General features: G+C 31.0%; 2 protein-coding genes across 3 annotated transcripts in view; both read left to right on the forward strand.

The window, feature by feature from the left end:
• LOC126733888 (coiled-coil domain-containing protein 186) overlaps positions 1–4269 on the forward strand; it is a 30028-nt gene extending 25759 nt beyond the window's left edge. For both annotated transcript variants that reach the window (XM_050437320.1, XM_050437322.1), the window contains exons 11-12: positions 3782–3931; positions 3993–4269. In XM_050437320.1, the coding sequence (XP_050293277.1) occupies positions 3782–3931; positions 3993–4055 (213 nt within the window). In that variant the 3' untranslated portion in view covers positions 4056–4269. The remainder of the gene's footprint in view (positions 1–3781; positions 3932–3992) is intronic.
• An 881-nt stretch (positions 4270–5150) lies between these two features.
• LOC126733887 (V-type proton ATPase 116 kDa subunit a 1-like) lies at positions 5151–25917 on the forward strand. Its single transcript, XM_050437319.1, has 15 exons — positions 5151–5290; positions 5819–5968; positions 6558–6734; positions 6791–6980; positions 7040–7167; positions 9085–9301; positions 9355–9527; positions 9585–9735; positions 16971–17136; positions 17200–17440; positions 18959–19068; positions 19132–19268; positions 19320–19555; positions 25307–25496; positions 25556–25917. The coding sequence occupies exons 2-15, from the start codon at positions 5852–5854 to the stop codon at positions 25834–25836; spliced, it is 2514 nt and encodes an 837-aa protein (XP_050293276.1). The 5' UTR covers positions 5151–5290; positions 5819–5851; the 3' UTR covers positions 25837–25917.
• The last annotated feature ends 1468 nt before the right edge of the window (positions 25918–27385 follow it).

Consider the following 27385-nt stretch of genomic DNA (forward strand, 5'->3'; position numbering starts at 1 on the left):
GGATTTCATCTAGAAAGTTTCTGTTGTTTAAATATTCTCCCTGAAGCCAATAGCAAAACTCTAACCTTCTTGCCTGGTTACCATCCTCTAAGGTGTGCAAAAATTTTGGCTTAAATGCTTTTATGTTATTTTTTTGCAAACATCTTCTTATACTTTCTCTGGGGATGTTAAGGATCAAACTAGCCGTTCTGACACTACTATGAGGATTGCCGTTAAAATATTCCAAAATGTAATTTTCATTTCTTCTGAGCCCACGCCGTCCATTATGTCTATTTTTCAGTAGATTTTTCGAAACAGATCCTGTTTTATTGCAAATTTTATTAACACGTTGCACAGTACTTAGACTTACTGGTCTATCAGAATGCCTAATATTAAATTCTCTGGCAGCTTCTCTCATCGAACGCGTGTTACCACTAACAAGACGAACAATTTCAATTTTTTCTCTTAAATTTAAATTTTCCATGATTACTAATACTATCTAAACACGTTCTATTACCACTTTTGACAGTTAGATGTCAAATGTGACAATTCAATATTTCAATAATTTTTAGACACAATAGAGTTCAATATTTCAATAATTTTTAGAGACAATTTAGAAGTAAAGCGCATTTCTTTTTTTTTTATCATAAAATTGATATTATTTAATATTTTTTGGTGAAATTTGGTATAAGGCCGTTTTGGGGGATGCCGAATCCAGTGGTGTGCACAATTTTTTGCTAAAAAAATGCCTAGCATGGTTTCTTAAAATTTGACCCTTAAAAACTGACATTAGTAGGCCTTGGAATTTGCATGGCAGAATTTTTTTTTGTTATAATGATGCAGTTTTTCTGGATCTAACATTTAAAAAAAAATCCGAGCAAAATTGCACCAAAAATAAACTTTTTATCAGGGTGACCCGAAAACAAATGGGTCACACTGTATACACGTTCCTATCATTATAGCGATTCAAACTATGCTTGTACTCGCAGAATACTATATATTATTTAAAATTACTTGTACTATTACTTATTATACTACTATTTACTTATTATAATTTAAAATTGTAGGAATATATGAATGCTGTTTTAAAAGCACAATAGAATTAATTAAAATTGTTTGATGTATCAATTTTTATCATCCTATTTAAAAAAAAAGTATAATATTTAAACTACTCATTTAGATTTATTTATGTTTAAATTATACTATTTGTACTTTGTTGGACCTCTGCCTGCATCTCGAAATTTGCTATAAAAATAAAAAAACATCACAGACCCTTGAGATGAATAAAAGATTGTACCCTGTGTCCCATTTTGGATGAGACTGCAAGGTATCTCTGTCATTTTTTAAGATAGAGCTTTGCGGTTTTCGCGACCCTGTATCACTTTTTTGTAAAACTTTTAAAGCCACAAACAGAAATATTCTAACTACTTTTGTTCCTGAAATACAGGGTGAAAACGAAAATGTTCACTTTTGGAGATGTTATTATTTCTCAGGCCCTGTATAAGATAGAATAAAAATGAAAACTGCTTATAATAGATATTTTTACATAAAAGTCAGTGGCGTATTTAATTTTTTTTTTCTAATGCACTGTTTTTAAGATTGGGCACAAACTTGGTATTTTTTAAATGGAACACCCTGTATATTTTAACGTCAAATTTTTGCATTTTTTTTTCTGAATACACTGATGTGTCACAACCTATTCTTTAGTAAATTTTAGCTTCAAAAATCAGAAAAATCCATATTTATTTTTGTTTTTAATAGTAGGCCATGAATTCTTACACACATGCATTTAATTATTACTTTTTTAAAACGCCATGTGATTTAAACCTGTTTATTTAACTATATTTTAAACATTAACTTAAAATATTAATATAAACATAAAAATGTTAAAAACAAAAAAAATATATCGGACCAGGTTTAACATTAAAAACTAATTAGTAATTACAGGAATCAAATTAGAAAATTAATTATAAAAACCAAAAAAAAAAACAACAAATATAAATTTAATAAAACTGTTCAAACTGCTGTCCATTTTGTCTTATACAAAAACCACATACAGTCTGTATTCGTCTTAAGGCATTTAAAATTATAAAGGGTTGCCTTTGTAAGTTTATGAATGCTTCTTCAGTTGTCGCTCGTAGTTCATTTATATTATTATGCCGATTTGCATAAATTTTATTTTTTAAGTACGACCATACAAAAAAGTCCAAAACACTTAAGTCCGGTGACCTCGGGGGCCATCTGATTGGCCCGTGTGTGCCAATCCAACGTCTATCAAAATGGGCACTTAAATATTCTCTAACTACCCTTGAATTATGAGCGGGCGCTCCATCTTGCTGGAAATATATTTGATGTCGCTGGGCTAAAGGTAGTCTCCAGCAACTCTGGCAAATTATTTTGCAATATATTTAGATATCGTTGGGCAGTTAAGCTACCCTCAAAAATTGTATATACATTTTTAGTGCCCAATACAAAACAGGAAACACTAAAACCAAATCGGCCTTGTTGCTGTCGTTCAAAAGTAATATGTTGGTTTTCTTGATACCAATGTCTGGTATTTTGCCTATTAAATATGCCACTACTGCTTATATGGGATTCGTCAGACCATATTACCTTTTTTACAAAATCCGGATCTTCATTAGTTTTGGTTAAAAACCAATTAGAAAATTCCAGTCGTTTAAACGGATCGTCAGGATGCAATTCTTGAATAATATTTATCTTATACGGTTTAAATTTATGCTTTTTTAAAATTTTTTGCACTTTTGTTTTGGAAACTCCTATCTCTTCCTCTATCTTTCTACAGGAAATTTGGGGTCTTGCTTCCACACACGCTAAAACATTAATTTCGCCAGTTTCATTTCTATCATTTCTATCTGCCTAGGTTTTGAATAGCAGCCATAATTTAAAAGATTAGATTTTAACCGGAATACCGTAGCCCGATATGGCTGACGTCTTTCTGGAAACCTAATAAGATGTTTTTTTTTTTTTTGAATTTTGTAACAAAATAAAATAAGCTAGAGCTTTACCTATTTAAATATAATTGCTGCGCCGCTTCGACATTTTCGTTAGAAAGGTTTAAACATTTTATAATATCATACTTTTCAAAATTTTGGAATTCCATATTTTCACCGTCAGCCATCATTATTGATATGTATTGAGTCTGTTTGTGACTTAGTTTCCATGAATGCAATAAACAAAACATTTTTTTATGCATGTGTCAAAGAATTCATGGCCTACTATTAAAAACAAAAATAAATATGGATTTTTCTGATTTTTGAAGCTAAAATTTACTAAAGAATAGGTTGTGATACATCAATGTATTCAGAAAAAAAATGCAAAAATTTGACGTTAAAATATACAGGGTGTTCCATTTAAAAAATACCAAGTTTGTGCCCAATCTTAAAAACAGTGCATTAGAAAAAAAAATTAAATACGCCACTGACTTTTATGTAAAAATATCTATTATAAGCAGTTTTCATTTTTATTCTAACTTATACAGGGCCTGAGAAATAATAACATCTCCAAAAGTGAACATTTTCGTTTTCACCCTGTATTTCAGGAACAAAAGTAGTTAGAATATTTCTGTTTGTGGCTTTAAAAGTTTTACAAAAAAGTGATACAGGGTCGCGAAAACCGCAAAGCTCTATCTTAAAAAATGACAGAGATACCCTGCAGTCTCATCCAAAATGGGACACAGTGTACATATATTTCTTAATACAATTCATTCATGTCTTATATTTAAATTTTATAATACTTAACCAATGTAAAAGTCGTAATTTTTTAATATGATTTTTTTTGCCAGGCGCAGTTAGCCAGACTTAACGGCATAATGGCGTCAATGTACAGTAATAAAAATTGCGACGAAACACTCACATTGGAGCTATCTTTAGACATCAACAGAAAACTGCAAGCTGTACTAGAAGACGCCCTTATGAAAAATATCACCTTAACGGTATGTGATGATTTAAAAAAAAAAACTACCATGAAAATTGCACATTTTTTTTGTGTTTTAGGAAAACGTCGACACCTTGGGAACTGAAATAGATAGGCTTAATCAATTGTTAAAAAAATCTTAAGTATTGGAATAATATTTTAAAGCATTTTAATAAGTATTATTTATTTTAGTATTAGCGTCCGTTTTTACGATGTGTGGCCAAGCCACCATATCAAATGATTACAGAAACTATTTATCAGTAATCTTATCAAATTTAGTCGTAACTATTAATCGTTGAGAACCAGTTCTATATAGGTCATAAATGATATCGTTATGAATAAATAAATATTATGGAATTTAATTTTTTATTACACTACCTTAAATCTTTAATGAAAAAATGGAAATGTTAGATTTAAAAGTAAGTAGTGATCAAAGTAATTTTTGCCCCAAATGTATCAAAGGCTTAGTGCCCTGAAAATGCATTTGATGTATTTTAAGAATAAATCAAAAGTTTTTCTTCAAGTATGTAAATAAAACCAACACAAATTTCTTACTTGCTGTAAGACAAAATTGTTACTATTAACTAAAAAAATACTATCTCAAAGGTCTAACAAAGTCAATCTTTCATGATAAATCAAATTTAAAAAAGTGTTAATGATCTAATTAGAAATATTCGGTCTTTTCTAGCACCCTCTAGTTGGTTATCAACGTGGTTATCAAGTGTCAATAAAATCAAACAGTGGAACATTATTTGTAAAATCTTGAATATTTAAATTGACTGTTGACCTCTTGCTAAGCAACCATAACATATTTAATTAAACTCGTTTATGGATAATCTTGATAAATCATTTATTAGAGTGGATACAAAAGTTTTGAGGGTGGGATTCTTTGGGTATTTTAACATTGAGTTTATAATTTTAATTTTTTTTGTCACTTATCCTAACTCTAGCATTGGAATAGAAATATTGTTATTAGTGAAAATAAGGAGGGTAATTCTTTGAATTTCTTGTTTTCTTTTATTCCAAGTCATGAATTGTAAGGGTTTAACTGACGACTATTCAACTCTCAGCCATGACATCAGACAAGTTAATAAATATACCATTTTCATTCATATACCGCTAAATATAATATTAATTAACCTAACATAAATTTAATTTGTTTTTGATTTAAAGGGGAGAGTGACAAAATAAGTGGTCATTGTGTAAAAGTTATCAGGTCACAATACCTCTGTATAAGTGGCAGATAACGAACATTATTTGTCGATAAGTGATCTTGTAGAAAAAAGTGTTATTATCTATTTTTTTTTGTGAACAAATCTGTATTGCGGAGTAGTTTTATAGGAGCGACGTACAAGTCGTGCAGTAGTGGTAGTATAAGGTATGTTATGTGTTATATATTTATATGTATTTTTTATGTTATTGTCCGATTAGTAAGTAATGCTTTATTTTATATTTAATTTAGAAAAATCTTTATAAGGAGTACTTTAAATTCCCACGTCCCTATTGTTAAATTGATAGTCATGTGATTTTCTAAGTATCTTACTTTTCAATAATTGCTTAAAAAAACTAGTTTATTAATTTAAAGAAAATTACGCATGTAAAATATGTCTGGATGATTCCTGGAAATGAAAAAAAAAATTTGATTTTTTAGGCCAATAAACAGGTCAAATATGCAGAGGGTTTGCTAATCTGGCACGTATTTCTATTGATATCTTAATTAGTCATTTACTTTGTTCTAGTCACGATAAAAAATGTGTGAAAGTTCTGATTTTAAGATAATCAATCTAAGAGATTTTTATACATCATTACCTACTTACTTTGTTGATTTTAAACGTTGACGGTTATCAGTTTAAGTATTGAAGAAATTTTATGTGTAAATTATAGAAATTATATATTTTTTATTTAGAAGAAGCCACTGCTCTAAATCAAACCGTACAAGATGGGATCTTTATTGCGGGGTGAGGATATGGTCCTCATCCAAATGTACATTCAGCCCGAATCTGCTTATCTGATTACCGCACATTTGGGCGAAAGTGGATGTGTTCAATTTATAGATGTAAGTACAATAAGTTGTCATTTAAAGAATATTTTATCAAATGCACATAACCCAACTGGATAACTTCCTACTAGTTTCATTCAGTAATCTAGTAAATCTAGTTAAATTCAGTAATCTGAAAAGGAGGTTAATATAGCCGAGCAAAGAATGTTATAGGCTTAAGTAAAATATTTAAAAAAATATACCGGTCTGGCAAATGAAGGTTTTGGGTACTGAAATCAATGCATTATACTTGTACTAACAAGTCTAAGTTAAAAAGAGAACGATACCGTTTCTCCTACTTTCTCTCTACCAATTTCAATAGTAGCAACTTTGCCTATCAATTTACGGATATTCTGGCGCACAAGAAAGAAATGTGTCAGGCCGGTATATAAACTCGTTTTTTTCAGTGATTTTAAATGCACTTCTAATTATTATGCTAAGATAAAACTAAGTAAAAAATGCGTGATTTTATTAGGTCTTATAGTGATAGTTACAGTGAAGTCTGTTTTAAGAATCAATAATTGTTTTAGTAATTTAATAATTAACAATACTGTAAATCCATAAAAACCCTATAAGTATTTAAAAGGTAAATTCAACCAAATTTTAGCTTAATCCCGAGGTTAACTCCTTCCAAAGAGAACACGCTTATCAAATTAAAAGAATTAGCGAAATGGAGAGGGAACTCAGGTACATCGAGTCAGAAATCAAGAAGAGAAACATCAGGATATTTGATATAGTCGATATACCGACCGCCCCTAATCCTCGCGAACTCGGAGATCTAGAGGTATTTTTCTTTTAACTCTTAAAATATTATTACAATGAAATTTTCTTGTTTGTTAGGCTTACATTGAAAAGACAGCGCTCGATATTCGTGAATTAACGACAGCCGCAACGACCCTAAAAATGGAATATTATCAAAAAGTGCTTGAGAAAAATGTGCTACTCAAGGCCCAATTGTTTTTCAGTCAACAAGAAGAGGCCATTTACAATGAATATACTCCAGAAGAGATGAGAAATGCATCACAGTTAGGTAAGATAATTTTGTGCTTCCATCACTGTCAGGTTAGCCATAATTTTGTTCTTTTATAGGTTTTATTGGAGGTGTTATCGCTAAGGATAAATTTTTCTCTTTTGAGCGTTTAATGTGGAGAATAGGAAGGGGCAATATTTTCGTACGTCAAGCTGATATTAATGAACTTATCACAGATCCGACCACGGTAAGTTAATCGGTTGTAAGTATGTATATACAGGGTGTCCGGAGAAAGAAAGCCAATCCGCCGGCCACATATAGGGTGGACCAAAATAATGCGACTTTCGTTATGCCATTTTTTAATTGGGTGCTCGGTATTCAATATACAGGGCGTCAAAATGAGAAATATAAAATCGTTTTTTTAAAGTAAGTCGAGTGTTTCATAAGATAATAAATTAAAATTTGGTGTGAGGGGTTTTTTGGAACGAGAAATTGAAATCCGTTCACGGATTCGCTATACCTTGCAGAGGGCACCACCTGCGGTATATTGCAAGTACCAAAACTTTTTTCTACCTCTGTATAACTAAGTTCTAGTAAAAAATTCTAATTATCCAATCTTTTCTTGTAAAAAAAGTATTCTTAGTAAATGTCGTTTTGAGAATCCGTTTATTAGATATCTTAATTTTAAAATCTAGATACAACCCACACCAAATTTTAATTCAATATCTTAACCCAATGCACTGCACCCAATTAAAAAATGGCATAACGAAAGTCACATTATTTTGGTCCTCCCTATATGTGGCCGGCGGATTGGCCTCCTTTTTCCGGACACCTTGTATAACTATTAACGATGTGAAATTAACATATTATTATATAAGATTCTAGCTTAAATAAATAGTACTTTTAGAAAAAACTAATAAAATCTTAGGATTATTGTTGATTGTCTAAATAGCTATTTAAGATTTCTATATAAGGGTCTAAATATCCTATTTAGATGCTATAAAAATACCTTGGGATATAAAACATTTATTTGGAAATACCCTAATAGCACAATATATTTCATAAACATTCATAGAATACTTCGTTTATTTTAGCAAACAGTTTATCAATTTTGGAATGTTGATATCTATGAAGATTTTTAGGAACATTAATTATTGGAATATTAAAAAATCTTAATTGATGCAAATGTTTACTTTTCTTAACTGTCAAGATTTAATTAGTAAGAATTATATTGCTATAAATATGTTAGTCAGCTAAATTCTAATGCTTCTATCAAGACATAAAATATAGCATAAAGAAATTGCCCAAAATAATTATTAGAGATAATACTCCATGTGATCAATGATACTTAAAAAATCAAAAAACATAAAAGATAAAAAATATTTTTCTATTAAATCTACGCTTTGAACTTTCTGAAAATTAAGTTTTGTAATAGTTTTTAAATGGAAGCGTATAGATAATGTTATCTTTTTGTTCTCCATTGTTAATCAGTTAAACTAATGTCAGATGACAAAATCCTGTTGCTGGATAATGACCAAACTTTTTAAAATACGGAAGCTTAAGGAATTTTCTATTATTATTATAGTTAAATTACGAAAGGTATTTAAATTAGTTACACTATATATTTGGAATATTTAATAAAGTTCCTAAAACTTAGACATATCTTATTGTTTTTCTTGTAAATAGAGGAAGGTCAGTAGAAAATTAAACACCGTCAAAGTCACTTTTGTGTTTAAATCGACATTTCGACAATTTATATTGTCATCGAATGAGATACAGCTGAAAAAAGCAGTAATATATATAAAATATATTTAGAAAAATAATAATATAGAAAATTATGAACAATAACAAAAATTCTTACTACGATAAATTTTAACTACTTTCAACCTATAAGTTTGTGTATCTTTTTTTATGTTTATTTATATGTATTAAATGAAATTTAAAAATGTTTTAGATAAAAAAAATTAAATAAATTTCGTAATTAAATAATTTTATTTTATTGTTGCTTTAAAATAATTGTAACATTTTGAAGATAACAATACAAATCGTCAAAATGCCGATGTAAACATAAAAACACACTTACTTGTTTTATATACTTGCTGACTTTTATCCTACCGGGTGATATTATCTTAGTAGCCTAAGACTATAAACATGTATTTTTCAGGAAAAAGAAAGTCCTTACACTGCATTCGTAGTGTTTTTCCAAGGCGAACAATTAGACGCCAAAATTAATAAAGTCTGTGCAGGATACAAAGCCACAACTATAGAAATCCCCGTTACTCCAACTGTCCGTAATGAACGTATCAATCGTATATCCGCTGAGGTGCAAGATATTAAAGTCGTGATCAACCAAACCGAAGATCACATAGGCAGACTGTTATGTAAGAGAGCTTTTTTAAGTTTTCCTTTAAATTTAACGATGTTTAAACTTTAGTTGCTGTGGCAAAAGACATACAAAACTGGTCGATAGTCGTTTGCAAAATGAAAGCAATTTATGACACGTTGAACATGTTTAGCGCCGACGTCAGTAAAAAGTGTATAATTGCGGAAGGTTGGGTACCCGTCAATGATCTTCCGAAGGTACAACATGCTCTTGATTTAGGATCGGTGAGTATTTTAATTTGATATTTTGTGGAAGATTTGTAAATTAAGATTTTTCTTCAGGGAGCTTATGGCAGTTCGGTGCACTCATTTTATAATGTTCTGAACACAAAACAGACCCCTCCTACTTATAATAGAACTAACAAATTCACGCAAGGTTTTCAGAATTTAATATCCGCTTATGCTTTTGGTACCTATGGGGAGTTAAATCCTGGTAAGTTATTATGATATTTATTAAACGTTAAAACAATTTTCTTAGTTATTAAGGCTTTTGAAAATAATATTGTGTACACAGATATTTTTCATATTTGCACCCTATAAAGGTTACTATAAGTAATAAGAAAAAAAATTAACGAAAATTGGCTTCTCTATTTTTATTATTAGATTAAGGGATAATTCTGTATATTTATTTGCATATATTGGCTAAAGAGAACGATGCCAATATTCTGATTTCAAAAATGTATAGTAGGCAGCACACGCCCTATACAAACAAATTGACCAGAAACTTAAATAAAAGTAGAAAATGTATTGCTATGTTCATTGATTAGGCATTCAATAGTGTAGCTCATGCAATTCTCTTAAAAACATTAAACCATTATGAAATGAGAGGTAAAGCCTTACTAACCAGATTACTGAGTGACCCAAAGATATTAAATATCCAAAAAACATCATACTGGGTCAGATTTTATTTGCTATTTGGCTGAATTCATACTTAAAGACTTTATAGGAGCGACTATGCTTGGTTTTTAGAAAATGTAAAAACTGTATATGTATCCGCAAACTCAAAATTCATAGGAAAGCGACAAATTATATTAAATTTATTTAATAGTAGATTATGTTTTTAGAGAAAATTATTTTTATGCCATACCACAGAAAACACGTTACACAGTTAAATTTTGTTACAAACTATGACAATTTCCACATACAGTGTGGTGACTTTAACTGGAATAAATTCAGTTAAAACTAATCAAAATTTATCTCGCAAAATTCCTGAGACCCGTTGATTTTTGTTTATTTTTTTTCACAATTCAAGACAGTTTTTGTATTTTTTCACCTACAGGGGGGTCCAAATTAACCCCAACTTTTTTTTCAAATGGAATGCCACTTTTTTTTAACTCTCATTGAAAAGAGCCCTTTTTCTTGATTAAATTGCCGTATTTACTTTTGTGATTATCTAAAGGAGAAATACGAAAAAAAATATAAAAACCATTAAATTATTAAAAGTTGCGTTTAATGTATAAGATGGTCAAAATGAGCACCATTTACTTGTTGGCAAAGCCCAAGACGATAATAAAATTCGTTTCTGACATTTTCTTCTTCACGCTTCACTTCAACACTTCTGGAGATATTTGTCGGATTTCTTGCCTAATACGTTCTTTGAGTTCGTCTAGGTTTCCTGGTTTGCTCATATAAATTTGACTTTTCAAATGTTCCCATAGAAAAAAATCAAGTGGGGTGAGATCGGGAGAACGTGCCGGCCACTCGATTGCACCCCTTCTACCAAACCATCTGTTTGGCAAATTGTCATCTAAATACTGGCGTACATTACGGGCATAATGTGGGGGATCACCATCTTGTTGCATCCAGATTCTTTCATCATACAAATCTGGATCGAACTGACTCGGATATAAGGCACGTAAGACTGGAACTAGTTCATGTTCAAGAAATTCTAGATATCTTTCCCCAGTTAAAGTATCATTGAAGAATATGGGCCCTATAACTTGCCTGCCAATTATGCCAGCCGAAACATTAGTTTTCTGGGGATATTGTGTATTAGTTTCCCTTACCCATTGTGGATTCTCGTCAGACCAGTAGCGACAGTTCTGCTTATTAACATGGCCATTTAGGGCGAATGTAGCATCATCAGAAAAAACGATCCACTCCGAAGATATGCGATTTTCGTCAATGGCGTTCATCATTAATTCACAGAACTGAACTCTGCGATCTGGATCGTCTTCCAATAACTCTTGAACGGGTTGCATTTTATAAGGTCGTTTGTTTGCACTTTTTTAAATTTTTAGCACAGATTTATGATGAATAGAGTTTTCGCGAGCTACTCTTCTGGCTGCAGTTACCGGTTTTTCTTCCATCGCCAACAATACATTTAATTGGGTGTTTTCATCGATTTTAGAAGACCTTTGTCTTAAAATATCCCTCACGTGCCCAACTTCTCGAAATCTGCTGTCGATTTTACTAACCGTACCTTGGTTAATAGGTGGCAAATCTGGATATTTCTGCCTGAATAAGTGGACAACCTCTAGCTGAGTACGACTTCTGTCCCCATAACCAATCATCATTAGGATTTCAATCTTGTGGGATTCAGATAAATAAGGCATTTTTTCAATATAAGTTAACTTATTTAACTGGTTGAAATTCACTTTAACAGTGACACTACAATAATGTCAGGAAATGTCTCGATACCAATAAAATAAACAAACACGCCAAAAATTTACCAACACAAAATATTTCGAGACTCTTAATAATTTAATGGCTTTTATTTTTTTTCGTATTTCTTCTTTAGATAATCACAAAAGTAAATAGGGCAATTTAATCAGGAAAAGGGCTCTATTCAATGAGAGTTTAAAAAAAGTGGCTTTCCATTTGAAAAAAAAAGGTTTGGGTTAATTTGGACCCCCCCTGTAGGTGAAAAAATACAAAAACTATCTTGAACTGTAAAAAAAAATATACAAAAATCGACGGGTCTCAGGAATTTTGCAAGATAAAATTTGATTAGTTTTAACTGAATTTATTCCAGTTAAAGTCACCACACTGTATTTGAAACCTATATACCTTGATTCCTTTAAAATTATTATGTGTTCTTTTAAAATAAATTTATATAACTCTTTATACCGAAATATATTTTCTGAAATTATTATGGTGATAATATTAAACGGATTCATTACTTGTGTTGCTATATTAGAATATTAATTTGATTATGATGGCAAAATTATCAGTAAATAGTAATGAGAAATTTGCCTGAATTATATTTGCATTTTTAGCTTCCTTTGCATATTTATCATGTATTTTTTATATCTACATGGGCCTTAATTCCGATTAAAGTTACATTTTTGTCATCAGTTTCCAAACGCATACAAGTGTTCAAAATGTTTTTAATAATATAGTTGGATAAAACTTTTGCTTTACAGTTTATTAAGGCTTTAAGTGCACTTTTGCTGTCTGCAAATATAACAAATTTATTATTCTTCTCATAATGGGCTTGGAAAATTAAAAAAAATATATATATATTTTCCCAAAAATAAATACAACATACGTTTATAAGAACAAGGACGTTTATTTCAAGTTGTTAGGGTAAGTATTTGCAAAGTTATAAGGCTGTTAGTCTGGGGTTTTTTATACCTCCCGCGATTCCGTCCCAATTACGCGCTACGTCATAGACGCCGACGCGACGCGACGGTGCATTATAGAGCGCTCGCTAGCCAGCCAGCCAAAGTCTAGTGCCCAGGCGTTATTTTGACAAAGCAGCGTGCGCGGTCGACATGCTAGCGTCGGTCGTTGCGTCCACTTGGGCGCCTGTGACGTATCATCCCGGCCGCGCTGGTACAAGGAAAAATTAAACATGGCGTATTTATTCGAACTTTGAAAATTAATTGTGAAGTAACTATAAATGCTAGAGAACTGAAATAAATTGCTAAATTTAGGTTGGAGCCTGCTCTTTTTTGCTAAAAAATAATCGAATTGTCGTTTCCAAGCTCATTCAAGCAATATACTAAAGCTCATTTATTAAAGCTACATACTATTCGATTTAAAACAATATGTGTGAATATGCTCACTATTTGCGTAGATCGTGTATAAAGTTTCATTAAATTTAGTTTTTAATGCTATTGGAGTGCCACTTTTATCATTATTTATTTTCATTTTGGGAATATATTTAAAATAAAATTCAATAATTCAAATTGAAGATGTATTTCTGAGGAAAAAATATTGTTTTGAATTTGATAGATCTAGGAATCCAGTTATTAGCAATTAAAATTTTTTATAACGTCAGTAAAAGTACGTATATTATTAATCAACCTGCTATTTTTTGTAATTAACTTTATATAAATGTTTTAAGTCTAATACTTCAATTGGTGTACTATTCAAAAATTCAAAACAATATCTTAGGCATTTATTTTTTACTATTTCGATTTTGTTTAAATGCGTATCTGCTGCGAATCCATGGAATTGACAAACATAATCCAGGGATATTTAATAATCGTTACATATTCCTGCCGTTGATTGTTACTAATTGAGCGATTATTTGTGATGGCTATTTAACAGAAAATCGATATGTCAACGTTATTCAGCACAATATTGAAAATCGTTTATCGCTTAGGTTGTGGAACACTCAAATGAGAGATGTAATTGTTGTGTAGGCAGATATGGCATGATTCAATAGCCCACTATTAGGCGGGATTTAAATCTTCTGGATATTTCTGTGGAGATTTACAAATAGACTTTAAAACCTTAAAGAAACAGATTTGAACATAAAATATTTGCTCTCAACAGTGATTATCCAAAAGCCAATTATCTTTTGTTTAAAATATATTTGTTTCTAATATTTATAGTTACCCGTGTAGGTTTAGCAAATCTGAAGAATACCCAATTTATCATCACCTTTAAAGCTTTAAAAAACTTTGATCTCTTTTTTATCTCTACTTTTTCATTACATTTAAAATAACTTAGTATTAAAAAAACAAAGATTAAAAAGTCACGGTCTCATGAAATATAGAGTGTGTCCCACTTAAGGGTTAGCCACTCCTCTAAAATTTTTGTTTCTTGGCCAATTTTCAAAAACTTTTTTTTGTTGGATAGATGGTCAAAAATGGCACTTATGAGCCAAGTTCGACATTTAGAGAAAGCAGGTCATGGCCTACTGTATAAAATCGAGAAGTAGTATTGGCGATATTTATTTTTGAAAAATGGTACTGGATTATTGTTCACCTAAAAAATAAGTGTACCATATTTGGTTATGATAGTATACGGGGTGTTGAAATAAATTTTTAAAAGGCGCAATAACATTCTTAATCTAATACGAATATTTTTTAAATTTTTGGCTAATTGGCATGCGTCTTGAGAACACAAAGGTTGGAAATATCCTTCAATAAACAACAATCGATCATACTATTTTGGGCTCAATTTGTTTGTTTTTTTATAAGTTTGTTAAAGATATGATTGTGTCTGGTTAAAAATTATTTTGTGGGAATTTTACCCAAGTATGCTATGAAAGAAAATGTTCCTGACAGTTTGTCAAAGTTTTCATGCATTTAGTTCATTTTGACTGCTTGTCGAACAATTATGGGTGATTATAATTTAAACAAAAGAGTTGAAGTAGTGCGGCTAGTTGGCGATGGAGTTAGAACATTTCGTGAAGCTGCGGCGCAATTTAAGAGGAGACATCCTAGTAAAAACATCCACCATTCAACAATAGCCAGAATAAACTATGGGTTTAATCAGTCTGGTTCAGTAGGCGGAGTACATCCTCATTTACATCGTAATTGAGCAAATAATAATAACCAAATAATTCTTGAATACTTTAATGCTAATCCGCAATCTAGCATTAGAGTTGCTAGTGCCAACTTAAATATTTCCAAAAATTGCATATGGAGGTGTTTAAAGAAAAATAACAAGAAGCCTTTCAAGCCTATATTCCTTCACACTTTGGAACACGGGGATGAAGAACGCAGGATGGAATATTGTTTGTGGTTACAAGGCGAGTATTTGGCTAACCCTACATTTTTGAAAAAGATTTTATACACGGATGAGGCAACATTTACTACAAACGGCATTGTGTCATCTCAAAATATTAGAATGTGGAGTAACGTAAATCCCCATTGGGTGATACAATGTAAAAGGCAGTATTCGCAGAAAATTAACGTATGGTGCGGTATCTTAAACGAACGTATAATCGGGCCGTTTTTCTTTAATGAAAATCTAACTGGACTTAATTTTCTTCGATTCCTGGAAGGTGATTTTAGTGACGTAATCGATGATTTGCCGTTAGCCGAAACAAGAAACTTACACATAGAATTTGACGGTGCGCCTATCCACAATGCAGTGGTAGTGCGGAATTGGCTAAACCAGAATTATCCGAATCGATGGATAGGACGAAAGAGTCCATTAATTCAGTGGCCAGCACGTTCCCCCGACCTTTCTCCCTTAGATTTTTTTCTTTGGGGAACCCTTAAAAACAAAGTGTACAAATCAAGACCGCAAACTCTACATGATCTTTGTGAGCACATTAGACAAGAGTGTAATGAAATAAGCAGGGTACAGTTAAGAAGGGTGGTAGTAAACAACAGAAGACGCATAGAAAAATGTATAAGAATTAATGGAGGGCATGTTGAAGGAACTAATATTTAGTTTTGTGGCATTAATTTTTAAATTTGAGTGTTAGCAAAGATAAAATACTAGTAGTATTATTATCTTTGGTGTTGGTAATTCCTTACGGTAATTATTTTCAGTTTTTGCTGCTTAGCCTACATTACATTATTAAGTAACTAGTGAAGTGTGAATTGCAACCTAACAATGAAATAAAACTAAAAAATGTATAAATGAAGTTGTATTAATGTGAAGCCCAAAATAGTATGATAATATGATTGATTGATGTTTATTGAAGGATATTTCCAACCTTTGTGTTCTCAAGATGCATGCCAATTAGCCAAAAATTTTTAAAATACTCGTATTTGATTACGAATGTTATTGCGCCTTTTAAAAATTTGACTCCAATTTTCTTCAACACCCTGTATATTATCATAACCAAATTTGGTACACTTATGTTTTAAGTGGTCCTGAACAATAATCCAGTACCATTTTTCAAAAATAAATATCGCCAATACTACTTCTCGATTTTATACAGTAGGCCATGACCTGCTTTCTCTAAATGTCGAACTTGGCTCATAAGTGCCATTTTTGACCATCTATCCAACAAAAAAAAGTTTTTGAAAATTGGTCAAGGAACAAAAATTTTAGAGGGGTGGCTAACCCTTAAGTTGGACACACTGTATATAAATTCATACGCTACAAGTATTTCGAACCTATCGGGGCATCATCAGGCCTAAACCTACAGCTACACAAATCTCATTGCAGTTGTATTGACTTGGCGTTTTTTACCTTTGTTTTGTTTTTTGTTTGGTCATGTTTCAGTTAGGATTAAGATAACTCAAATTAAATTCACTTATTTTCTTATTACTTAGTTAAATTTTCTTCAGCTCTTAATTATATTTTTTGGATTGTCTTGCAAGTTTGCCTATTTCAAATTTAAAATAAGAAACAATTTGCAATTAACATAACTTAATAAAATAAAAATCAGAAATATTCGAGGACTTTTAGACTATCTAGAAATATGCTGTAAAGTCCCAGGAACAGCCCTAAAATATCCCCACTTGCCCTAAGAGACCTTTAGTAAAATAAAAATCACTATTTTATAATTTATATTTCGTATTATTTCAGCTCTTTACACAATTGTAACATTCCCATTTTTATTTGCCATTATGTTTGGCGATTTGGGACACGGCATAATAATGGCGGCATTTGGTGCTTGGCTGGTTATCGATGAGAAAAAAATCGACGCTCAAAAAAACAAAAACGAGATATTTGGAATATTCTTTTCAGGAAGGTAAGTAAACCTATTTCGGTATAAGACGTAAAACTTTTAAAAGTTTTACTATTTTCATTATAGATACATTATCCTTATGATGGGACTGTTTTCTATGTACACCGGCCTCATATATAACGACATATTCTCAAGATCAATGAACATTTTCGGAAGTAAATGGAAGGTAGATCAGACGGACCTAATCGCACAAGGGATTAACGTATCGGTATTACAAACAGACGACAGTACTTTGAAGGCTATGTTGGTTCCTAAAAATAGTTACGACGGAGAACCTTACTATATGGGTTTAGATCCCGCTTGGCAGGTAAGTTGAACCACTTCTTTGCAGTATTTTTTCCTAAAATAATAAAAGCTAGATAATATTTGCGGTAAAACAAGAGACGGTATGATACAATAAATTAATATAACAAATTAAGCAGAAATTTGACAGTTTTTGCTGTAATTGCGGAAATTTGATGAGTAATTTTACTTATTTAGCAATGGCTGATATTATAGTTTTTCAGAGTCCAAGTCAGCTTCAGCATCATAATCTGCATTTAAGTTTGAAATCAATGATTAATTATTAATATAAAAATATTCATTAATTTTTGCATAAGTTGGATATAAATCTAAGAAGGTTTTGAGTTTAAGGGGTGCTTGAATAAAACCGAATTAAAAAAGAACCACAGAAGACGTGTCGACAAAGGCTGTTTTTGTAGAATGAATAAATATTTATCCTTTTTTTACATTATAATTTTATACACTACCGCGTAATAGGGTCATAAAAACCTTAGCTTGTATCTTGCAAAAGTACGCCGAAAACTCTTTTATTTCTAGTTTTATGCACTTCACTAATATTTATAGAATAAGAAAGTCCAGGACAAAAAATATAACTATTTAAAAATTTACAAAAAAGTGCCTGTCAGCACCTGCTTTTATACATTCTTGTCTTTATTGTGGCAATATAAAATTTCCTCATTATAACACAGACGATCTAATCGTTGACCTAATTTTTAGTATTTATACGACTTTAATAAGCTAAAGTTCGGAGGATGTTTGAGCAGAAATTGTATTAATTTATAACCTAAAAGACAGACGACTCAAGGCCCTACTAATTCTTGATATAAAACCCAATATTTGATTGCTTTTATTTACAATTGCATCAAAATTAATAGTTATTTAAATTTAATTTGCCATCAAATAGTATAGCCAGATCAGAAATTTTAGAGACAGAATCATAGTATTAATACCTGAAAATCAGGGAGGAAAATTAAATACTTTTATCCTCCGCTGGAACAAACTTATTAATAGCATCACAAAGAATAATACAACAAAATGTTATACATTTAGTATTTTTCTAAAAAACATCGAAATCCTATCACGTTTTCGTTTACTAAAGTATTATTGTAATCAAAATGAGCATGATATTGCAATATGTAGCGTCGAATGATTTTCAATAACGTTTAAAAGATTGAATATTATTAGCTAGGAAACATAAATTACTTAACGACTACATTTGGTATATACCGGCCGGGCAAATTTCTTTCTTGGGTGTCAATATATGCATGCATTAACATGCTTCAAAAATTTATAGGCAAAGCGTCAAGTTATAGACAGAACGACAATGCTTAACTTGGGACTTGTTATTGCAAACTAATACATTGTTTTCCGCACTTAATACTTTGGTTTGCCAGGCCGGTACACATATCTTCTTTAAGTATTACAGTTTTCAAGAAACTTGTTTATGAAATACGTCCAAACCCACATGGCGTTTCACTAATTTAAATACGATTTTTAAACTGTATACATTTCGTTGCTAATAAAACATTATTATGAATTTCAGGATGCTGACAATAAAATTATATTTTTAAACTCGTTGAAAATGAAATTGTCTATTATAATTGGGGTTATCCATATGATTTTTGGAGTTGTCCTCAGCGTCGTTAACTTCATGTAAGTTATATATTTTTTTATCTCAGATTTCATAATTGTATGCTTTAATACCTTAATTTTTAGGCACTTTAAAAAACCCATGCATATTTTGCTGGATTTCTTACCAAAAATCTTGTTCTTCAGTTTCCTTTTCGTCTACATGGTCATAATGATATTTATGAAGTGGCTAAACTATAGTGGCATGAACGACAACACCGAAGGTTTTTTATTCAAATAAATGAATCGATTATATCTAAAAATATCCTTTTTAGATATTGCCCATAGTTCAGGATGTGCTCCAAATGTGCTGATCTATTTTATCGGAATGATGTTATTTAAGGCTGCCGATGAAAAAGAGAACTGTAACCAGTACCTGTTCGAAGGTCAGGAAATGCTTCAACACGTACTAGTAGTTTTGGCTCTGGTGTGCATTCCTTGGATGTTGCTCGGTGCACCGTTATATGAAAATTTTGCAAAGAAGAAAAAAACTCCACAGTCAACAAATCAAGTAAGCAAACAGGAAGAGAATTATTCAATTTTCAAATGTAATACATGGATTGATATTTTACGATATTCGACCTATATTATTAGAATATACAGTGTGTTAGGGGTTGGGTTGGGTCCGAGAGTTTAACCACGTTATGTACGTTCAAATTTATCAATCATTAATTTAATATTACTCGAATTTTTACGAGTTCACTGAAACTCATTTCTCTATCTCTTCTATGCATGTGGAGGGCATAAAAATAATAATAATAAATATTTTTTATATGCAAACTCAACATAACTACATAAAAAAAGAGAAAGAAATACACATTTATTATTTTATGCAAATAAAAGGCCGACAAATTCAGAATTCTGCCAAGGCAGATTCTGGTCTTTAACATTGTGGCCAAAACTTAAAAAAACTAACTAGAAAAAAATGTAGAAACGCTTGTAACAGACTAAGTTCAATTATACACACCTACCCAAAAAATTTAGAACATTAACATTAACATAGTACCTCTCACAAAAAAAAAAAGAAAAACACGCACATTAGTTACCCACACTAAACACAAATTTTCAGTCTCCATCCATACCCAAACTAACAATATTGACCCTTCAATATTTTACGCAGACAGCTGCTGACTCATCAGACGCACCATCATTCCCCTGCGAAAAGTCTGAACAGACACCAAACCCAACTCAAAATTTAAGCGTTCATCTGATATGCAAAATTATAGGAAAAGGACCTTTTAAATAATTGAGTCTTATGTCTTGGAATATGAATTGTGTTTCTTCTTAAGCCCAAATGGTGAACATCATTTCTAAAACTAATCTTAAAGTATAGGTAAGGTGGACTGCGGTATTTAAGAATTTTATAAAAAAAAGTAAGTGAATGAGCAACCCTACGATTTTGCATATTTAACCACCCCAGCTCGGAAAGTCTATGGGAAACGCGATTATGTCTGTGTATGCCAGAAATTAGGCAAATACATGAGTTCTGAAGCTTTTGCAATCGGCACCTGTCATTATAGTCTAGTCACACAAAATTTTTTTAATATCTTCGCTTAGATAATGCCTATGCAAGTAAATTAATTTTAAAGCAAAATACCCTTTTTTTAGAACATTAGAAACGTGTTGATGAAATCGCAAATCACTATCCACTATTAAGCGTAAACTTTTGCAATTATCTACAACAGGAATATTAGCATCACCCATCTTAATATTAATAGTGTTGCTGTTTAAAACATGGTTAATTTTTTGCTTATTACCAATAAACATTACAGACGACTTAGAAGGATTTAATTTTAGAAAATGCTTTGAAGAAATATCACATATGGCTTGTAAGTCTTGATTAATTTTTGCTTCCGCATTTTTAGCATCTTCTGGCAGAAAAGAGTAATACAACTGAGCATCGTCGGCATAAAAATGGTAAAGGCAGTTTTTAAATCAAAGTAAAATCTAAAAGTATAAATAATAAAAAATAAGGGTCCTAAAATACCACCCTGAGGCACGCCATTATCAACTTCCAAGGGTTCAGATACATTTTCCTCTATCTTGACTCGCTGCACCCTACCGCGTAAATAAGAATTAATGAAATTAATAGCTTTATCAGAAAAACCTATATAGTGAAATATAGACTTTAAAATTTCGTGATTAACAAAATCAAAGGCTTTCGTATAGTCCAATAGAACAAGGGCAGAAATCATAACATTACAATCATAAATCATATCATAATCATCAACATCAACATTACAATCATAAATCAATCATAATCATAACATAACAAGATATCATTAGCATTTAAAAAATTTCGAATTTGAGTGTCTAAGATTCTTTGAAGAATTTTTGAAAATGTAGGCAGAATACTAATGGATCTAAACTGATTAAAATTTGTTGGATTATTTACCTTTGGCAATGACATCACAAAGGCCTCTTTCCAACATTTGGGAAAATAGCTGCTTTCAATGCATTTATTAATTATATGCAATATAAAAGGTATTATAAAAGGGCAGCACATATGAATTAATGTTATATTAAGATTGTCGATACCAAATGCTTTGGATTTAATGCTAAATAAAATAGAACATATATCATTATAACTCACTGTGCGAAATAAAAATAAATTTGAAACGGGCAAGGAATTATTTTTATAAAAATTAATTATTTCCTGACTATTATCGCTGCTAGGTCTCTTACTGCTGTCAGGCAACAAAATAATTGTTGAAATTATCGGGATTCTTAAAAGCTCCAGGAATCTGTTTTTGCTTACAAGGTAATATTTTTCTTAATTCACTCCATTTTTCCCCATATATACAGTTCCTAAATTTATTTCTATAAAAAGCTTTTTTTTCTGCTCTAACGGCTGTGGTGGTATAGTTCCTAAGTTGCTTGTAATACTCCCACTTTGCAGGCAATTTACTTGTTTTGAAATCTTTTAGCGCTTTATCTCTTAGTTTTTGAAGAAGTTTTATATTGTCTGTCAACCAAGGAGAGTTTCTCTTTTTTCGCACTGTAAATGTTTTAACAGGAGCATGGGTATCAAACAATTTTATTAGGTTGGTATTTAAAAATTTTACTTTGTCGTCAATAGATTGATGGCCTGGAAGTTATCTAGTTTATATTTTTTAAGGGTCTATAGGTCACGACTTTAGGAAGCACTTCTGGCACCATACCACTAAATTCAAAGAAAATGCCAAAGTGATCGGAAAATGTAGAGTTAATAATGCCACTCTCTAAAATATTTAGCTGATTAGTAAAAATAAGGTCGATAATAGAGCTGGTGCCATTAAAAATACGAGTCGGCTCAGCTATAACCTGCTTTAGATTAAAAGTCTCACACAAATATATTAATTGGCGTGCATGGTTGTCATAAGCTTTTGAAACATCAATATTAAAGTCCCCGAGGCAAAAAACTTTGAATATTAGAATTTGGAGGTCTATAAATTATTCCAAAAATATGCGGTTCACCATCAATATTAATTTTTAACCAAAGGCTTTCTAAAAATTCATACATTTCAGACAAAAGAATTTCATAAGTTAATCTGCTCTGAACAAAGGCAACAATACCGCCACCTCTATAATTTTGTCGATCATTTCTTATTAGTTGGTAATTAGGGATGCGTACAGCATCACTATCAATATCGCGAGTCAGCCATGGCTCTGTAATTGCAATAAGGTTAAAATCCCCTGAACAGTATTCCGCAGAAAAATCATCAAAATAATGAAATGGTCTTATTTTAAAGGTGATTAAATTTACTAGCTTTTAAAATCAACTTTACTAAGAAATTACTCAAAATAATAAATGAAAAACTTTAATTTTAACTTTTAACGAAAAATTTGGTAAAATTTTGTGAATTTTTTTCAGTTATTTTACTTTAACTTAGAAATCAAGCCCTTAACATAATGTTTTTTTTCCTTCTAGTTTGTACGCAATAAGCTCTGCTAACAAATAAACATCAAATTATTACCGTCGCTTACGCTAATAGTTTAAGTAAATTACCTGTCAAAAGCAGGTAATAATTGACAAAAATAAAATCCCTATACCTATGCCGGTAACATTTGACTAGGTATTAAGGGAGAGGGGTAGTAGTACAATCGCCTGGCCACCTCGTTCTCCCGATTTAACTCCTCTGGATTTTTTTTTTTTGGGAACTTATGCAAGAGAAAGTTTAGCAAAAAGTCCCAGAAACCAGGGAAGAGCTACTTCAAAGGATTATGGCTACAACTGAGGAAAATAAGAACTATCGACAAATGTTTATAAGAGCTACTACAGTAGGTTAGATTGAGGATAATGGCTTGCCTCAGAACAATGGTGGCCACTTTGAGCAAACTTTGTGAATTTCTTACTAAAAGTCTTTTTCATATAATGCGTGTTTATTCGGCGCACTTACCTCTCCCTATTAAGTAAAAATACCGCTTTCCCTTACTACCTAAATAATGTTACCTGTATAGGTCTAGGGATTTTATTTTTGTCAATGATCAAATAAAATCAATGTTTTTCGTTCATTATTTTGAGTAATTTCTTAGTAAAATCGATTGTTGATTCAATTTGTTTTAAAATCTGGTAAATTTAATCACCTTTGAAATACGACCACTTTTATGCATGTGGAGGACATACAAGTGATAGAAAAATGAGTTTCAGTGAACTCGTAAAAATTCTAGAAATAAAATTGTAATATGGTTCCAATTCCGAGGGGTGAAGAGTGCGATCCCTATTTATATCGGTTTTTTATCGATAAAATTGGGGGTACAACACGTGGTTAAAGTATCGGAAATCGAACCCCTAAACATATCTATTTATTACCTAATATTGTAAATTTTTTGGCGACTTACAATACAATTAAGGGTTACAGTACAATATTGACTAAACTTTTATGTTTTTTTAGTTTGCATAAATATTTGCAATAAATTGGGAAAATAATGAACTTTTTACATCCTGTATAGTATATAAATAAATTATATTTTATGCGATATCGATCTAGCGCTTTAACATGAAGGTAAGTATATTTAGGTGTTTATGTGTGTAATTTAAAAAAACGAAGATTACTGTCATATCTTCTCTGAAACTAAGTCTGTATAAGGCATTTATACGTTTCTAATATAAAGAACGAAAAGCAAGCAAGAAAAATTGATGGATTCGAAAGTTTGTCAAAAATATATACAGGGTGGTCCAGTTCAAACGTCATTAATTTTAATACGTGATAGAAAATTGAAAAAGAAATAGACTTTCATCATAAAATTTTTCTCAGAAATGCTTAATAACAAAGATACAAGGTGTTAAAGTTAAAAATAATTATTTGTTTATTTTTCATAACTTTTAAACTACCAGCTCAATTTTAATTAAATTTCGCATGCAGATTATTGTAGTGAATTGTCAATTACTGATAAAGTCAGTTTTAAAAGAAATGGCCAGTGGCGTAATATACGGAGGGACTTGGTCAAATGTGCGAGGTGATAAAATATTTTTTTATAAAAAGTCAATTGTTAGATTCTCCATTTAATTTGAAAAAAAGTAACTCTTGCAAAATTATGATTTAACGGACTGTTTTTAAAATATCTTACCTTAATTGTTCAGAAATACCTGCTAAAATGTTGCTAAAATTGCTCCTGCAAAAAAATCCTGCTAAAATTTTTTTATAAATGCAAAAATTTATAAAAAAAAGGAAATTGAACTTGGATTTGTAAAAAAGTTGAATATAAAAGATGATCAAAAGTTACCTTAAGTCATTATTTCATTTGACAGATTTAATTTAAGATTCAAGCCTAATTTTCTTTTTTTTTTTAAGTTTTTGCAGCATTTTAACTGGTGTTTATGTACAATTAAACTAAGATATTTTAAAAACAGTGCCTTAAATCATATTTTTGTACAAGTACCTTTTTTTCTCAAATTAAATGGAGAATCTAACAGTTGACTTCTTATAAAGAATATTTTATCACCTCGCAGATTTCAGACAAAAAAACCAAGTCTCACCGTATGTTCCCACTGGCAATTTTCTTAAAAATTAGCTTCATCAGTAATTAATAGTTCACCACAATAACCTGAAATTTAATTAAAATTGAGCTAGTAGTTTAAAAGTTATGATAAATAAACAATTCATTATTCTCAACTTTAACTCCCTGTATCTTTGTTATTAAACATTGCTGAGAAAAAATTTTATAATAACGTATTAAAATTAATGACGTTTAAGCTGGACCACCCTGTTTAAGGGACGAAGAAAATTACACATTCCATTCTTTCGAAAATATTACTGAGGTGTATTTTGCCATTTTTTAGAACGGTCATGCAGGCCATCACGATTCGGAAACACCGGCAACTTCAGCACTTTCAGAGGAGGAAGAGCACGACGAACCCTTTAGTGAGTTAATGGTCCACGCCGGAATTCACACAATTGAATTCACGTTGAGTACAGTTTCACATACGGCGTCTTACCTTCGTTTGTGGGCCTTATCATTAGCTCATGCACGTAAGTAAAAAGAAATTACGAATGAATTCGTAACACTCGCGTATTTTGTTCACTTTTAGAATTGTCAGAGGTATTATGGACTATGGTCTTCAGGCGTGCCTTAGTGACATTATCAATACCCTATTACGGAGGTATTATTATATTTGTTATATTTGCGGTATGGGCAGCGATTACGGTAGCGATTTTGGTGCTTATGGAGGGACTTTCCGCTTTCTTGCACACACTTCGTTTACACTGGGTAGAATTTATGACCAAGTTCTTTGACGGTCAGGGATACGAGTTTGAACCTTTTAGTTTCAAGAGGATTTTTGAACAAGAGGAAGAAGCTGCTCGCGAATAAACAATTGTGTACTTTTCTTTATTTTAATACATGAATTAATTTTTGAATTTAATCACGAATAAAATAATGTAGTTCTGCCAATCGATTTTTTTCAAACAATTTTTGGGTATTGTATTTCAGATTACTGTTGGGTAAGTAGATTAAAAACTGAAGAATGAAAGATAGTAACAATAAGCGAATGTGTATTTCTTCAATTATAAATGCTGAAAATACGGATAACACATGAATATACAGGTTGGGGAATCGATCATTACGCATAGAAAGGTGCTATGGCAATGCGCACGCGTGCATTTTGTGCCCTCTGCTAGTCGCTTGCTACGTCGTTGTTTTTCAGTACGACTTTAAGAAATGTCTTATTTTGATGGATTTGTATAATTTTGTAACGTATTTGTATTCGCATTTTCGCAATAAAATTACGTGAAAGTTGAGGCATTCCTAAAATATTTTTCTGATGCAGGTTGTACATTCATCAGTGTGCAACCCTCATAGAATCGTAATCTCGAAGTGTTTATTATGATCTGTAATGCATAGTAAAAATCAAACATTATTCCACTAAAAATTCAATTAAAACTCTTAAAATATCCTTAACAAAACATAATGCTTTAAATGAAAGGCCCAGACAAACCTCCTTCTTTGGCTAAGCAATCATAAAAGCCATTTTGTACTTAAAAAAGAGTTTCTGATGAAATGAAATTGGCACATTTAACAATTTTCTCTCGCAACTTCTCTTATTTTATTGGCCTAATAATTTCCTATTAGACCTATTTGTGTTTGTAAATAGTTTTCTTAAAATAATCCTAAAAATAAAAGTCATTTGGAGACAAATCTGGAGATCCAGGAGGCCATTTAATATCGCCAGTCCTACTAATAGGACGGTTAGGAAAAGCATTTGTTAAAAATTCTTTTAACATAACCGCCTTATGTGTAGGACAGCCCCCAAGCCACATACGATAGTCAAATAAACGTTTATTTTTGTTTTACACGAGGTGTACATTTTTGGTTGAACGTCAACAATAAATATCGGATAAAACGTCCGCGTGATCTACGTTGAGGAATTTAATATTATATTTATGTTATATACAATTTTATTTCATAACAGTTAAAGGCTTAAGTATTGTATAATCTATACTATTTAAAGACGTTTACAAAGTGAGCTTTTAAACAAATATATTTGCTATCAACAAAACGTTGAATTTTTAGTTATAGAAAATTAGTAAAGAACCTTTATTTTAATCGTTAAATAATTTTTGATGTAGAATTTATAATAAAGATATCTATTTAAGCTTAAATTGTGGTATATTATACTGGGTGTTCAGGAACTCTACCGAGAAAGTTAACAGGATGAATCTGCAAAAAAAAATAAAAATTAAATGAAGGTATGCTTTAAACGTCTCACTTTCGGATCTAAGGGGTGTTAAAAATTAAAATAACTTTAATACCAAAGTAGATATTTTTTTTTAATTTGCAGATATGTTTTATTCATCAGAGGGCATTTTTTGACGTACCAGAAAAAAATTAATTTTAGGAAAAAACTGAGAATATCGGATTG

Source organism: Anthonomus grandis, chromosome 3, assembly GCF_022605725.1.
Source record: "Anthonomus grandis grandis chromosome 3, icAntGran1.3, whole genome shotgun sequence".
In the NCBI taxonomy this organism is placed as follows: domain Eukaryota; kingdom Metazoa; phylum Arthropoda; class Insecta; order Coleoptera; family Curculionidae; genus Anthonomus; species Anthonomus grandis.

What these genes read in the sequence shown, in the direction of transcription:
- LOC126733887 (XM_050437319.1), top strand. Translation starts at nt 5,852, where the DNA reads ATGGGATCTTTATTGCGGGGTGAGGATATGGTCCTCATCCAAATGTAC. An exon ending in GATGTGTTCAATTTATAGAT is followed by an intron (nt 5,969 to 6,557) that starts GTAAGTACAATA and finishes ACCAAATTTTAG; the next exon opens with CTTAATCCCGAGGTTAACTC. An exon ending in CATGAACGACAACACCGAAG is followed by an intron (nt 19,269 to 19,319) that starts GTTTTTTATTCA and finishes TATCCTTTTTAG; the next exon opens with ATATTGCCCATAGTTCAGGA.